Consider the following 13,713-nt stretch of genomic DNA (forward strand, 5'->3'; position numbering starts at 1 on the left):
GACCACTGTAGGCGTGAGGAATAGCTTGTGGGAAGGCCAAGGGGGAATATGGTACATTTAGGAAAACTGAAAACATGTTTAGACACATCTGATCACTAATACGTTTTATGCTTAGCATTAGGCTCCTGTTACATCCTCTGTGCCTGAATGCATTTTATTTGATCTCTCAGAAGAGGCTACCCTTATATTTCAGCCTGGAATTGCATTTCAGGTTTAGCATGCACAGCAGGAGAGCTTGGGAGAGCTGGTTACTCATCCCCTGTGCTGCATTTCCCTTTCTAGTTGTTATCCCTCCACCCTCCTTCCACAGAGGTTTGGAGGTGAGTTATGATAAAGGAGGAGGAGGGGAAAGAGAGAGTCATAAAACCTTAGCACCGTCGTCAGCTGGCCTTTGGAAGAAAAGAGTCTAGTGCTGATAATTTAGTTGATCAAGGTGTTATCCTGAAATCTCAAGAAGTATCTTCTAGGACTAAAAGGACTTATAACTGAAAGGGAGGGCTACCTGGGAGAAAGAACTGAGAGAGAGAGAGAAGGAGAACTAAACCAGAGCTGCCTCCTCTGCCCTTATTCATCATTCGGGGCAACATGAACCCTTTCACAAAGGTCAACTTGTATTTTTCCTACTCTTTGAATATGTGATAAAGCTGTGGCAACTCAGTTTTCTCACTTGTAAACTGAATCCTAGTTACCCTTAGATTCTTTCTACTACATCCTGTGATGGCTGCACCATCCTCATGTCAGAAATTCTAATATTTTAATTATGAAATAAAGGGATTATGTTTTAAGAATTTCAAAGATGAACACAATTGTTTTCTTTCTTTCTTTTTTTTTTTTTTTTTTGCGGTGCGCGGGCCTCTCACTGTTGTGGCCTCTCCTGTTGCGGAGCACAGGCTCCGGACGCGCAGGCTCAGCGGCCATGGCTCACGGGCCCAGCCGCTCCGCGGCATGTGGGATCTTTCCGGACCGGGGCACGAACCCGCGTCCCCTGCATCGGCAGGCGGACTCTCAACCACTGCGCCACCAGGGAAGCCCCAACACAATTGTTTTAAATCACTATCACATTCTGGAGGACAATGTGATAATTCCTATTTGCATATCTATGGCGATCTCTACCTGTGGTTATTTTTGCTATAGTTTTATAAACTCATGGTTTTCTATGGTCCTTATCCTATAAATCCGACTTATTCTTGCTGTTGGTTGGCTCACACTCATCTCAATATGATTTTACCAGTCTGTATGTGGCTGCATTGGCTGGGACAAAAAGCCAGCCGTACACTATAATCTTGGGCAAAATGCAAAATGATTCTGGAGCTGCCTGATTTCCGTCTTTTCTTTTGGTTACATTGCTCTCTTATGAAAAGTATTTATTTTGGAAAAGAAGTTTTTAAAGAGATGATATATATAGGAAATGGTTAGAATGTAAAATTTAAAATAAATGAACATGCTTCTGGATCTTAAATTATGCAAATATGTGAAATGGTCCAGTAAATTAGAAGCCATAGCATTTATGAGAAAACCTCATTTCACTTATTTCTAAAACTTTTTTTAAATGGGTTTTCTGGCGTAGTGATTTTTGCCAGTTTGAAGTATTTCTGCCTTACCTCAGACCTTCCAGAGAACATTGGTAGACTAACCCTGAAAACCAGAGGAAGCCTTCCTATGGTGACTTGTAATTCTCAGAAGGAACTTAAAGGGGGTGTGGGATCTTTTCAAAGTAAATATTTCCATTATATGAAGATGAACTTTTAAAGAGATCCTAGACATTTTCTTTCAAGTTTTGGCATTTCAGTTGCCCTGCTGTGTGCTTACTGCGATGTGGCAGGTATTTTCCACTGTTTTATGTATATGTGTATATGCATATCTTCCAGTATATTAGAACTTCTTATGACACAAAGTTGGATCATCTATTACATTTAATGTTGAAAGAGTGGAAGATGGAACTGCCAAAGCTGGTGATCTCTGTCCACGGAGGCATCCAGAACTTCAAGATGCCCTCCAAACTTAAAGAGATCTTCAGCCAAGGTTTGGTCAAAGCTGCAGAGACAACGGGAGCGTGGATAATAACTGAAGGCATTAATACCGGTAAGGCACATTCCCTGTTTCAGCCTGTTTTTGTTTTTTTTTTTTTAAATTCCTTCTTTTTAACTGTGAATCAGGCAGTATAGCACCTAACCTCTGCTCTGCAGTGCTCCCAGGAGATGTGGTAGCGTGAGAAAGACTGGAAGTGTAGTGACTGGAAAAGAAACACAGAAGAATCCTAGACCTTTCCTGGAATGTATTTTTACCATTGTTAAAATATGCTATTTTAATATAACTTTGGGTAAACGTCTGGCAGAGAAAATAGATTTTCATGAGCTTTGGACTGTGGTGAGGTAGTGTGTGGGCATAGACGTGAGCTAAACTCACCATGGTCAGGTTCTCAGGAATTGGAAATCACTGACATGTGCAACAACTGCATTGAGTGTATGGGGCATGAGGAGATAATTAACTACATAACTGGCACTTGTTTCTGTCACTGACTCTTTCATACTTCTTGAAATCTGACATTCAAGAACTTCATTTAGTAGCCCCTGAACCTCTAACCCTACTCTTTTGCATCAGTGTTTATGAACTGTATGCGTGTTAGAGAATCATCTGGGGGCTTTGCAAAAATACAGATGCACAAGTTCTACCCCAGATTAATTAGTTTTTCAGGGTGAAGCTTCTGAAGGGTATCTAATGTGCAGCCAGGGTTGAGGATTACTGACTTCACAAACTCCTCTCTTACTAATCTGTTACTGATATGTTACAGTTCTGACACCAGTTCTCATGTGTGGGTGCTTTCCCAGCACACCACAGTTCTCCAGCATCAGCTGAGTGTCTTACAGTTCAGCTCAATTCTGAATTACTGTCTACCAGGAAATAGCGACAGATTCCACAGGTTAAGGGCTCAGTCCCACAAGACTGTCCCCACTTCAGATGTCAGTCTCAAGTCCAGGTTGTTACCCGTGCTTCTGACTGGCTGGCTATAAATCAGAGGTCCCCACCATCCCCTCCTTGGGTTTGATGAATTTGCTAGAGCAGCTCACAGAATGCAGGAAACCAGTTTACTCACTAGATTACCAGTTTATTATAAAAGGATGTAACTCAGGAACAGGTAGATTGAAGAGATGCATAGGGCAAGGCATGTGGGAAGGGGCACGGAGCTTTCATGCCCTCCTCCCATTTCCACGTGTTTACCCACTTGGAAGCTCTCTGAACCCTGTTTCTTTCTTTTTTTTTTTTTAATGGAGGCCTCATTACATGGGCACGATTGATGAAGTCATTGGCTATTGATAATTGAACTCAATCTCCAGTTCCTCTCCCCTCCCCAATGGTTGAGGGTGAGACTGAAAATTCCTACCCTCTAGGCAACCAGCCTAGAGGGCTTGGCAACCAGCCCCCATCAGTAGGTCCAAAAGTCGCCTCATTAACATAACAGAAGGCACCTCTGTCACTCTCACCACTTAGGAAATTCCAAGGTTTTAAGGAGCTCTGTGTCACTAACAGACCAAATATATATTATTATAAGTCACAATATCACACCTGTGGCTTTCCATCTTCCCTTTACTTCTTCCTCTTTCTATTTGGGATATCCTAGCCAATGTTTCCTATTAAGTTCTGCTTGACCTTTAGGATCTACATTAGATGCCAACATACCCAGGAAGCATTCTCTATCTCAGCTGGCTCTTGTTTCTTAATTTCTATAGCGTTTATTGCCTGTAGCACTTGTAGCACGTTTATATTTTGCCTTACAGGTTAGGTTAGGATGAGTCTACCTGATTGTGAGGTAGAGGCCAGGGCCTATACATAGGTCTAAGAACTGAGCAACAGGTACTAATGTAATGAATAATTTCTTTTGATTAAAAAGGAATGAAGGAAGCAAGTGATTGAAAAAATAAAATAAAAATAAAACCAAGGGATTCGTCTTGTCACTAATGGGTAACCTGGTAGTTCCTCTGGTACATTTCATTGAGATAATTACTGTTTCACATTCTTAGAAAAAAGCAAAGGTTGCAGAGTTCTAAGTCCAATGTGTAGTACTTATTTTATTTCCAATAAAAAAAAGAGGGTGGATGGGGAAGTTTTGTAGAGTTAAGAAAAAGGTGAACTTGGGCATGGCTTTTTTCTTTGAATAACTAATTGTGTTACATGCTTAATTTTACTTATTGCTTTTTTAAGAAAAAAATATTTTAGATTAGGGCCAGTTAAAGAACACAAATATAATAGTGTGAAGACTATTGAAATAGTTCATATGAACAAAAGAAATGAGAAATGAGGTATACTTGGAGCTTCCTTAAACAATAATCAGGGTCTGACCTGATTCAGCCTCAGCTCCTTAGGTCCTGACTACTCAAGAAGTGGTCCCTGGACCAGCAACGTCAGCATCACCTAGGAGCTTGCTGAGAATGCAGATATTGGGCTCCTCAGACTGGTGGGATCAGAATCTGCATTTTGATGACATCCCCAGGTGATTCTTATGCACATTTAAATTTGAGAAGCTTTGCTTACCAGCTTCAATCTATGCTTGAGATGCTTCTCAGCTGTAGTTGAACATTATTTGGCATGAATTTTTTACATTTATTTAAATTGAATGCCAGAAGCCTTTAAGAATCTGTTGTGTATAAAGCATTTGGATAGATGCTGTGGATGAAAGGTGAGTAAGATATGGACCCCGGGTTGAGTGATGAGGTGGGTGACTGTAACAGAGAGTAAGCAACTAACCAAAAATCGATGCTGAATGGGTCATAGTTGAGATACAAAGAAAGTGTTTGGGAGTAAAAGGAAGAGGAAGAGGAAAACAAATTCCGGTTCCAACTGAGGGAACCTGAGAAGAAAGCTTGGTGAAGGATATACCACTTAATGTTGGCCTTGAGAGAAGGGTAGGAAAAAGCATTCTAGGCAGAGGTGGCAGTTCAGGGCAAGGTACACAGCTGGAGACTAAGGCATGTGTAGAAAGAGGTGATAAGGCTGCTAGCTGGATGTGCGATGTGGCAGAGGACAGGGGCAGCAAGGGAGACTGGAGCCAGATTGGGTGCCATGTTATTGGGGCTGAGGTTTTATTCTCTATGTAGCAGAGAGCCCTCAAAGGATTTTGAACAGAAGAATGAATAGGGAATGATATTGTCAGATCTGGTTTTACAAAGAGTCTTAGCAGATAATATGTATTAAGATCACATGTGGGCTGCGGACAAACGATCACCACCACATGTTGGTAACGCGGGCCAAACCTATGGATCTGAATCTCTATTGGTATTGATGTGTGTTCTGTGGTCCAGAACCCCAATTTTAGAAAATGACTGGGAAAAGTGCAAAAGATGGCTGGAGGGGAGGATTCCAGAGAGAAGGAAATGATTTAGGTGCTATGCATTAGATGCATGCAATATGCAGGGCTTTGTTGGTTTTTTTTTTCCTGTGCTAATGACACATACAGAGTCAGACTGTACATAGAAAGAGTAAGTGGTGTAATATAGTGTTTGTGATTAAAAGGCAAATTTTTTAAAATTAATTTTTATTGGAGTAGAGTCACTTTACAATGTTGTGTTGGTTCCTTGCTATACAGCAAAGTGAATCAGTCATACGTATATATATATATCCACTCTATTTTAGCTTTCCTTCCCATCTACGTTGCCACAGAGCATTGAGAAGAGTTCCCTGTGCTATACAGTAGGTTCTCATCAGTTATCTATTTAATACATAGTAGTGTATGTATGTCAGTCCCAATCTCCCAATTCATCCTACCCACCACCTCCCCCCTTGGTAACCATAAGTTTGTTCTCTATGTCTGTGACTCTATTTCTGCTAAAAGGCAGATTAAGCCAATCTCAAAAGGCTACATATTGCATAATTCCAACTATATGACATTCTGGAAAAGGCAAAATTATAGAGATAATAAAAAGATCAGTGGTTATCAAGGATTGGGGGAATGAGGGATGAATAGACAGAGTACAGAGGACTTTTAGGGCAGTGAAACTATTCTGTATGATGCTTTAATGGTGCATACATGTTATTATACATTTGTCCAAACCCATAGAATGTACAACACCAAGAGTGAACTCTAATGTAATGTAAACTGTGGATTTTGGATGATTGTGATGTGTCAGTGTAGGTTCATCAGTTGTACAAATGTTCCACTTTGGTAGGGGATATTGACAGTGGGGAGGTGGTAAGTGTGTAGGGAAGAGGGTATTTGGGGCGTAGGGAAGATATGGGAAATCTCTGTACCTTTGGCTCAATTTTGCTGTGAATCTAAAACTGCTCTAAAAAAGTAAAGTCTATTTTCTTTCCTTTTTATGGCTGAGTAATATTCCATTGTATATACGTGCCACATCTTCTTTATCCATTCAAAATTGGGCCATTTGTAGAGACGTGGATGGATCTAGAGACTGTCATACAGAGTGAAGTAAGTCAGAAAGAGAAAAATAAATATCATATATTAACGCATACATGTGGAACCTATGGTACAGATGAACCAGTTTGCAGGGCAGAAATAAAGACACAGATGTAGAGAACAAACTTATGGACACCAAGGGGGGAAAGCGGTGGGGGGTGGTGGTGGTGGTGGTGGTGGGATGAACTGGGTGATTGGGATTGGCACGTATACACTGATGTGTATAAAATAGATAACTAATAAGAACCTGCTGTATAAAAAATAATAAAATAAAATTTAAAAAAAAGTAAAGTCTGTTGAAAAAAGAAAAGTCAGATCCTGGATTGGAATCCAAACTGTACAAACTACCAGCTCTATAACCTTGGGCAAATTATTTAACTTCCTTGTGCCTCAATTTTTGCCTATAAAATAGACTTAAAAAATTCCTACTTAAAGTGTAAATGCGTGTAAAACTTAAAAAAGCACCTGGTGTGTAGTTAAGAGTTCAGTAAGTGTTGGCTATTATTGTTATTATTATTAGTCCCAGAAAGGCGAACATTAATATATTAGTTCTGGAATATTTATGAATATAAAGCTGTTAAATTAATTTGCCTCAATGAAGCAAGGATCTTCAGGATGTTTTACTGGGACAGTCAAGAAGGTTAAAGAAAAAAATACTTAGAACATTCATGATGTCAGGGGTGGGTTTACAGGATGTTCTGGTCAGGCAAGAATAGGGGCAGAACTGAGGTTGTAAGCAGAAATTTCTCAAAGGGAGAGGAGAATTGTTCAGGTAGAAAGGTTAGTGATAGGAGAAGGAGGTGTCAAGAGGGAGTAGAGCAAGTCAAAGTATCAGAAATTAATTCCACTGTGCCAGCAACTTTCCCTGATAAGGGTCTTTTGCATATGCTTGTCTACTTGTCTCTTTCCGGCAGTCGCAGTGTTTTGCATGATTTGTGAGTTAAAGTTTGACTTCTAAACTGATTGTTCATAGGTGTGTCCAAACATGTTGGGGATGCCCTGAAAGCCCATTCCTCCCAGTCCTTGAGAAAAATCTGGACAGTTGGAATCCCTCCTTGGGGTGTCATTGAGAACCGGAAAGATCTTATTGGAAGAGATGTAAGTAGACAATCCTTTCACAACAGAAGGAGATAAACATATATCCAGTTGCCAGCTTAGCACTATATCTGGATATCTAGTAGACATCTTGAATGTAATATACCCCAAATAAACTCCTGACTTCTTGCTGCCTTCCTTACCCTATCTTAGAAAGTGACAATCTTGTCCTGCAGTTCTCAAGCCAAAACCCTGAACTTATCCTGGAATGATCTCCATCTCATGCCTCAAACCCGATCCACCAGTAAATTATCATCTTAGCTTCACTTTAAAAATATATCTGGGGGCTTCGCTGGTGGCGCAGTGGTTAAGAATACTCCTGCCAATGCAGGGGACACGGGTTCGAGCCCTAGTCCGGGAGGATCACACATGCCGTGGAGCAACTAAGCCCGTGTACCACAACTACTGAGCCTGCACTCTAGAGCCCACGAGCCACAACTACTGAGCCTGTGTGCCACAATCACTGAAGCCCGCGCGCCTAGAGCCCGTGTTCCCCAACAAGAAAAGCCACCACAATGAGAAGCCCGCACACCGCAACGAAGAGTAGTCCTGCTCACCGCAACTAGAGAAAGCCCACACACAGCAACAAAGGCCTAACACAGCCAAAAATAAAAATAAATAAAATAAATAAATTTAGTTAAAAAAAATATATATATCTATCCGGAATCTGACCTCTTCTTATTACCTCCATTGTTACTGAGCAGGTTTAAGCCACTATTTCCTGTCACCTGGATGATTGTAATAGCCTTCCCTGCTCTCATCCATGTCTCTTATTAAGGTCTGATCCCAACACAGTAGCCAGAATGATTCTAAAGGGATGGACTTGTCTAAGTTTGTTTATAAGACTAATGTATATTTTTGGTAGGTATCTCAAGTATTACAAAAGGTATGAAGAAGAAAGATAACCACTGTTAATATTTTGGTGTGTATCATTCCAGAATTTTTTTCTATGTGTGCATATGTATGTATAGTAAAAAATAGTTTGTGTGTTAAAAAAGTAACAACAGGGCTTCCCTGGTGGCGCAGTGGTTGAGAGTCTGCCTGCCGATGCAGGGGACACGGGTTCGTGCCCCGGTCCGGGAAGATCCCACATGCCGCGGAGCACCTGGGCCCGTGGGCCATGGCCGCTGAGCCTGCGCGTCTGGAGTCTGTGCTCCGCAACGGGAGAGGCCACAACAGTCAGAGGCCCGCGTACCGCAAAAAAAAAAAAAAAAAAGTAACAACAGAAACCTATTGTTGTGAATCTGTTTTTCAGCTTAACTATTTAACATAATTAATTCTCTATGTCAGTTAATATAGACATGCTTATGGTTTGTTTTAACTTTCATTTTGGAAAATTTCGAACACAATTAAAGAGTAGAGAGATGAGAATAATCATCTCCTTCGTACCCTTCTTCCCGTTTCAACAGTTATGCACTCATAGCCAATTTTGTTTAGTTTAGTCCCTCATCCATTCTCCATCTCCTCCCTCCATTATTTTGAAGCAAATTCCAGACATCAAATAATTTCATTGGTAAATATTTTAGTAGTTATTTCTAAAGTATATGGACAATTAAAAAATATAACCACATTGCCATATTCGTACCTAAAAAATTAACAATAATTTCTGAATATCATCAAATATCCAGTCTGTGTTCAAGTTTCTGATTGTCTCAGTTTTTCAGTTGTTTGATTTCATTATCCAAAAATTTCCCCACATTGTGATGGGTTGATATGTCTCTTCGGTCACTTAGTTTTTTTCCTTGAGTCACTTTTGATCTCGATTTTCCCACCATCTCCTTTTTTGTTTTCTGTTTGTTTGTTTCAATGTATTTGTTGAAGAAACTGGGTCATTCCTAAAGAGTTTCCCACAGTTTGGATTTAAGCTCTTGTAGCAGCATTTAGCCTATTTTCTGTGTTTTGTCTTTCTTGTAAATTGCTAGTTTGATCCAAAGGTATGATCAGATTCAGGTTCTTTTTGTACAGGTTTATGCCCTAGGAGGAGTTGTGTCCTTCCCTTGTGACATAACATCCTCTCTCTTTTTATGATGTCATTGCCTAGATTTATTATTTCAACAGGGTTGCAAAAATGCTAATATTTAATTATAGTGTTCTTTCTTCATTTATTAGCTTAAATACTCTATAAAGAGAAACATTTTCTCCTCAATTGCTTGGTTTACCTTGTGGTACAGTTGTATGGGAAAGGGTAGAATAAATATTTGATTCTTTTTCTTTATTTGCCAGTTTTCAAAGCATTGAGTTGGTTATCTACCATCCCCCAAGGTGAACAGTGAGTTGTTTTGTTTTTTTTTCTGATTCATGAAGTTAAACATATTTGGTATGTTTTAATCCATTATTCTAATATAGTTATTATTCTTTATCATGCTCATATTGTCCCATTGTGGCCAGTGGAGCCTTTCAAGTTGTCTCCTGAGTCCTTTTAACACAATTCTAGTCATTTATCATTGCTTCCTTGTGTTCTAGTATGAAAAAAAATGTTCTTGGCTCATTATGTATAAATTTTGCTCCTAGAGAAATGGCTGGTTGCTTTTAGTGGGAAATAGTATTAAGAGACCACATTCTGAGAGCCAAGGGTGCATTTTTATTTTTCATGCCTGATAAAGTTCTATTGTACTAAAGTACCATAATTTATTTAACCATCCCTCTGTATTGTCCATTTATGTTTTCTGTTTTTAACTTTTACAAAAAATGATATTAATGTTGTGATAAGACACATATATTTTTGAAACTAGCTGAAAACGCTTATTTCCTTAGAAGTTATTCTCAAAGTAGAATGTTTGGACCAGTTGGTATGTAACTTGTAAAATGTGACTAATTGTCTTCCCGAAAGGTGGTAACAATTTACATTCCTACCAACAGGGTATGAGGGTGCCCATTTCCCTGTACCATTTCCAGCTTTGGGTATTCTGGCTTTTTTGAAACTTTGCCATTCTGATAGGTATAAAATAACACCTAATTTTTCTTATGTACGTTTCTCTGATTACTAGTGAGGTTCAACATCTTTCCATGTGGTTTTTATGCATTTTTAAGCATAGTTTTTATATTTTGAAAGACCTTTTGTATTATAATTCATTCTATTAACATTTTTGTTTGCCATGTGTGCTGCATTTCGCAGATTTTAATTTGTATCATTTATGAACATCTTTCCATGTGTAAAAAATATGTGTTAAATCTATCAATCATTTTCTTTTTGGTTTCTGGCCTCAGTGTCATGCTTAGGGATTATAAAGGTAACTTTTAAATACTAATGTTTGTAACGTTTGTAGTGCTTTTTACATCCATTATTTCTTCTTCTTTTTTTTTTAATTTCTTTCTTTTTTTTTTATTTTTGGCTGTGTTGGGCCTTCGTTGCTACATGCGGACTTTCTCTAGTTGTGGCGAGTGGGGCTACTCTTTGTTGCCGTGCATGGGCTTCTCATTGCGGTGGCTTTAGAGCCACCCATGCGGAGCACAGGCTCTAGGTGTGCAGGCTTCAGTAGTTGTGGCTCATGGGCTCTAGAGCGCAGGCTTAGTAGTTGTGGCACACGGGCTTAGTTGCTCCACGGCATGTGGGCTCTTCCCAGACCAGAGCTTAAACCCGTGTCCCCTGCATCGGCAGGCAGCTTCTTAACCGCTGCACCACCAGGGAAGCCCCCATTATTTCTTTAAAGCCTCACAGCAACCCTCTGCTATAGGAATTATTATCATCACTTATACATGAGGAAAATAAGCCTGAGAAAGGAAGCAGGTGTTACCCAGAGTTAAAGTTAGAAGGTAGAAGAGCCCTAGCCTTAAACTTGGGCCCTTTGACTCCAAACACAGTTGGCCTTCCGTATTTGTGGATTCCGGATCTGAGGAGTCAACTGACAGTGGATCCTAAGGATTCAGCCGATCGCGGATCCAGGGGATACTGAGGGCTGACTATACTGCGCCATTTTATATAAGGGACTAGAGCATCCGTGGATTGTGGTATCTGCGAGTGGTCCTGGAACTAATCCCCCACAGGTACCAATGACTGTACTGTTCTCTCCTCTCTAAAAACAAATGAGAATTGGAGTAGCTTATAGAAGAATCAGCAAATATTAATAAAGATCTGGATATTTTATATTGAATGAATGCATCTCCATTTACTTTTCACTTCATTTGGAATAATCAGTGTCCAAATATTATTCTGGAATAGATTATTAAAAGGCATAGTTTCTGGATAGTGATGCAGTCTGTGTACCAATGCAGATCCTTGAACTCTTTTTTAATAATCTGAGACAAGGTAAGTACAGAAATTGAAAATAAATATATGGAACCATTTTTAGCCCTGTGACGGTGCTGTGACATCCAAGCATATGGTAAGCGTGCTTATCTTGCTGTGTGTGCGAGTGTTGTTGAACTTGTGAGTCTCATGTAGTACAAGCCGCATACTAGTCATGCATTAGGGGACTACCTATCTGTCCATAAAAAAATAAGACATAAGAAAACTGAAATTGATTCTTCACTGCAGATAGCTTGAGAAGCACTGCTCTTGGTAGCAAGTACTACTTTTTGACCTGGACAGGAACTCTGTAGTACACAGACAGGCCTTTGGAGCAGTCGGCCTGGGAAGGATCTCAAGCTCTGACCGTCTCTTGTCCTCGCTCTCTCACAGGTGGTGTGCCTGTACCAGACTCTGGGCAACCCCCTCAGCAAACTCACCACACTCAACTGCATGCACTCCCACTTCATCCTATCCGATGATGGCACCGTGGGCAAATATGGCAATGAGATGAAGCTCAGGAGGAACCTGGAAAAGTACCTCTCTCTGCAGAAAATACACAGCCGTGAGTACCACAGGGGCTCAACCAACAGGTCCTGGCTGGGGGCCTTGCTGTGGAGCAAAGTGCTCCATTGCCATCTGTACAGGGTAGAGAGGTCCAAGCTGGCCCATGCCTTAAGTTAACACCTGTGAACCCTCAGTGAGAAGAAAGCAGGATATGAAATTGTGGGTGACAGAAGAGAGGAAGGGATCTTGCGGGACAGCAGAGGGGAGGTGTCAGAGTGGAGACTTTAGCAGAGTCTCTGGGAGTCCTTAGGCTTGGATGGATAGAGGGAAAAAGTAGAGAAAGAATTGATTTGGGAATGTGGATGGCTGAAAAGCCGAGAAGAGACTAGCCTGAGAAGAGCGGGCTATGAGCCTTGATAGTCAGGGAAGATGACATTTCTAGGTGGGTGTGGCGGCTTCAGTCAGGGAAGGGGTTGAAATCAGGACTTTTAGAAATAGGGACCTTTGAAGGTTTGCTGTGACATGCTGGCAGTGGTGCTTTGGTAGTAGTGCCTAAGGAGGAGGAGCGGGAGGCAAAATCAGTGAGTGTCTTTGGGTGGAGAGGTGGGAATCCTTAAAGGGAGGAAGAGGGCTGGATGCTGCCTGGAGAAATGGAGACTCTGCCTCCAGGGCAGTGGAAGGTGGCCCCTCCCTCTTTCCGTGAGTTAAATCTTCCGCAGACTACTCCTGCCCTTTAAGCAGAGATGCCAGTGAATAGGAAGATTCTCAGGAGGCTCGGTCTTCTTCAGACCTTTGACTTTGGGCTGGAAAATGCTGAACATCCTTTGAGTTTTTGGCCCAGATTCCCTGAAGCAGCAGATGTAGTGAGGTCAGATGGATCAAAGCCCTATTTACTGCCTGTGACCTTGGGCAATGAAATTAACGTCTGTCAAATTGTTCTCTTAATACAAGACAGAAGAAACTGTCTACCTGTACCTTTTGCTGTGAGAATTAGAGGAGATAAAATATGTTAGGTGTGCTCAGAATGGTATTGGGTACATAGCATGTCCTCAACAAATGTGTTTCTTTCTTTCCTTTTATTCTCCTTTGGTACAGGGGGTCGTCTGCTGGTTGGGGTGGGGGTAGAGAGAGGGACTCTGGGAATTGTTGCCAGTCATTTAGAGCTTAGTGTGAATGAAGTTTGGAGGCTCATTTAGGTCAGGAAGGGGGAGAGAGGAGCAGGTATGTGGTCCTCTACAGGGTGGGGGTGGCTAGTGGGGAGGGACACCCACAGAGGAGCAGAGAAGGAGGGCAGGTCAGAGATTGCCCTGAAGGAGAATCCCTGAAGCGAGGGCCCTGCAGGGCTCTGAAATGCCAGTTACCTGAAATGTCCTGTTGCCTTTGATGACCTGGGCTCACCACCTGTGCTCAGGGATTCTGTGCAGTGATACAGATTTGTGTCCCAGGAGAGCAAAGTCTTTCTTAGTCTTTCTTATTT

At 41.1% G+C, this 13,713-nt stretch overlaps 1 protein-coding gene across 1 annotated transcript in view; it reads left to right on the top strand.

Annotated features, from left to right (window-relative positions):
* Nucleotides 1-13,713, top strand: part of TRPM6 (transient receptor potential cation channel subfamily M member 6) — a 115,912-nt gene that overhangs the window by 18,664 nt on the left and 83,535 nt on the right. Inside the window, exons 5-7 of the mRNA XM_007450994.1 lie at nucleotides 1,869-2,082; nucleotides 7,383-7,507; nucleotides 12,123-12,294. Of these exons, the coding sequence (XP_007451056.1) occupies nucleotides 1,869-2,082; nucleotides 7,383-7,507; nucleotides 12,123-12,294 (511 nt within the window). The remainder of the gene's footprint in view (nucleotides 1-1,868; nucleotides 2,083-7,382; nucleotides 7,508-12,122; nucleotides 12,295-13,713) is intronic.

This window comes from Lipotes vexillifer, unplaced genomic scaffold, assembly GCF_000442215.2.
Source record: "Lipotes vexillifer unplaced genomic scaffold, Lipotes_vexillifer_v1.1 scaffold204, whole genome shotgun sequence".
In the NCBI taxonomy this organism is placed as follows: Eukaryota; Metazoa; Chordata; class Mammalia; order Artiodactyla; family Lipotidae; genus Lipotes; species Lipotes vexillifer.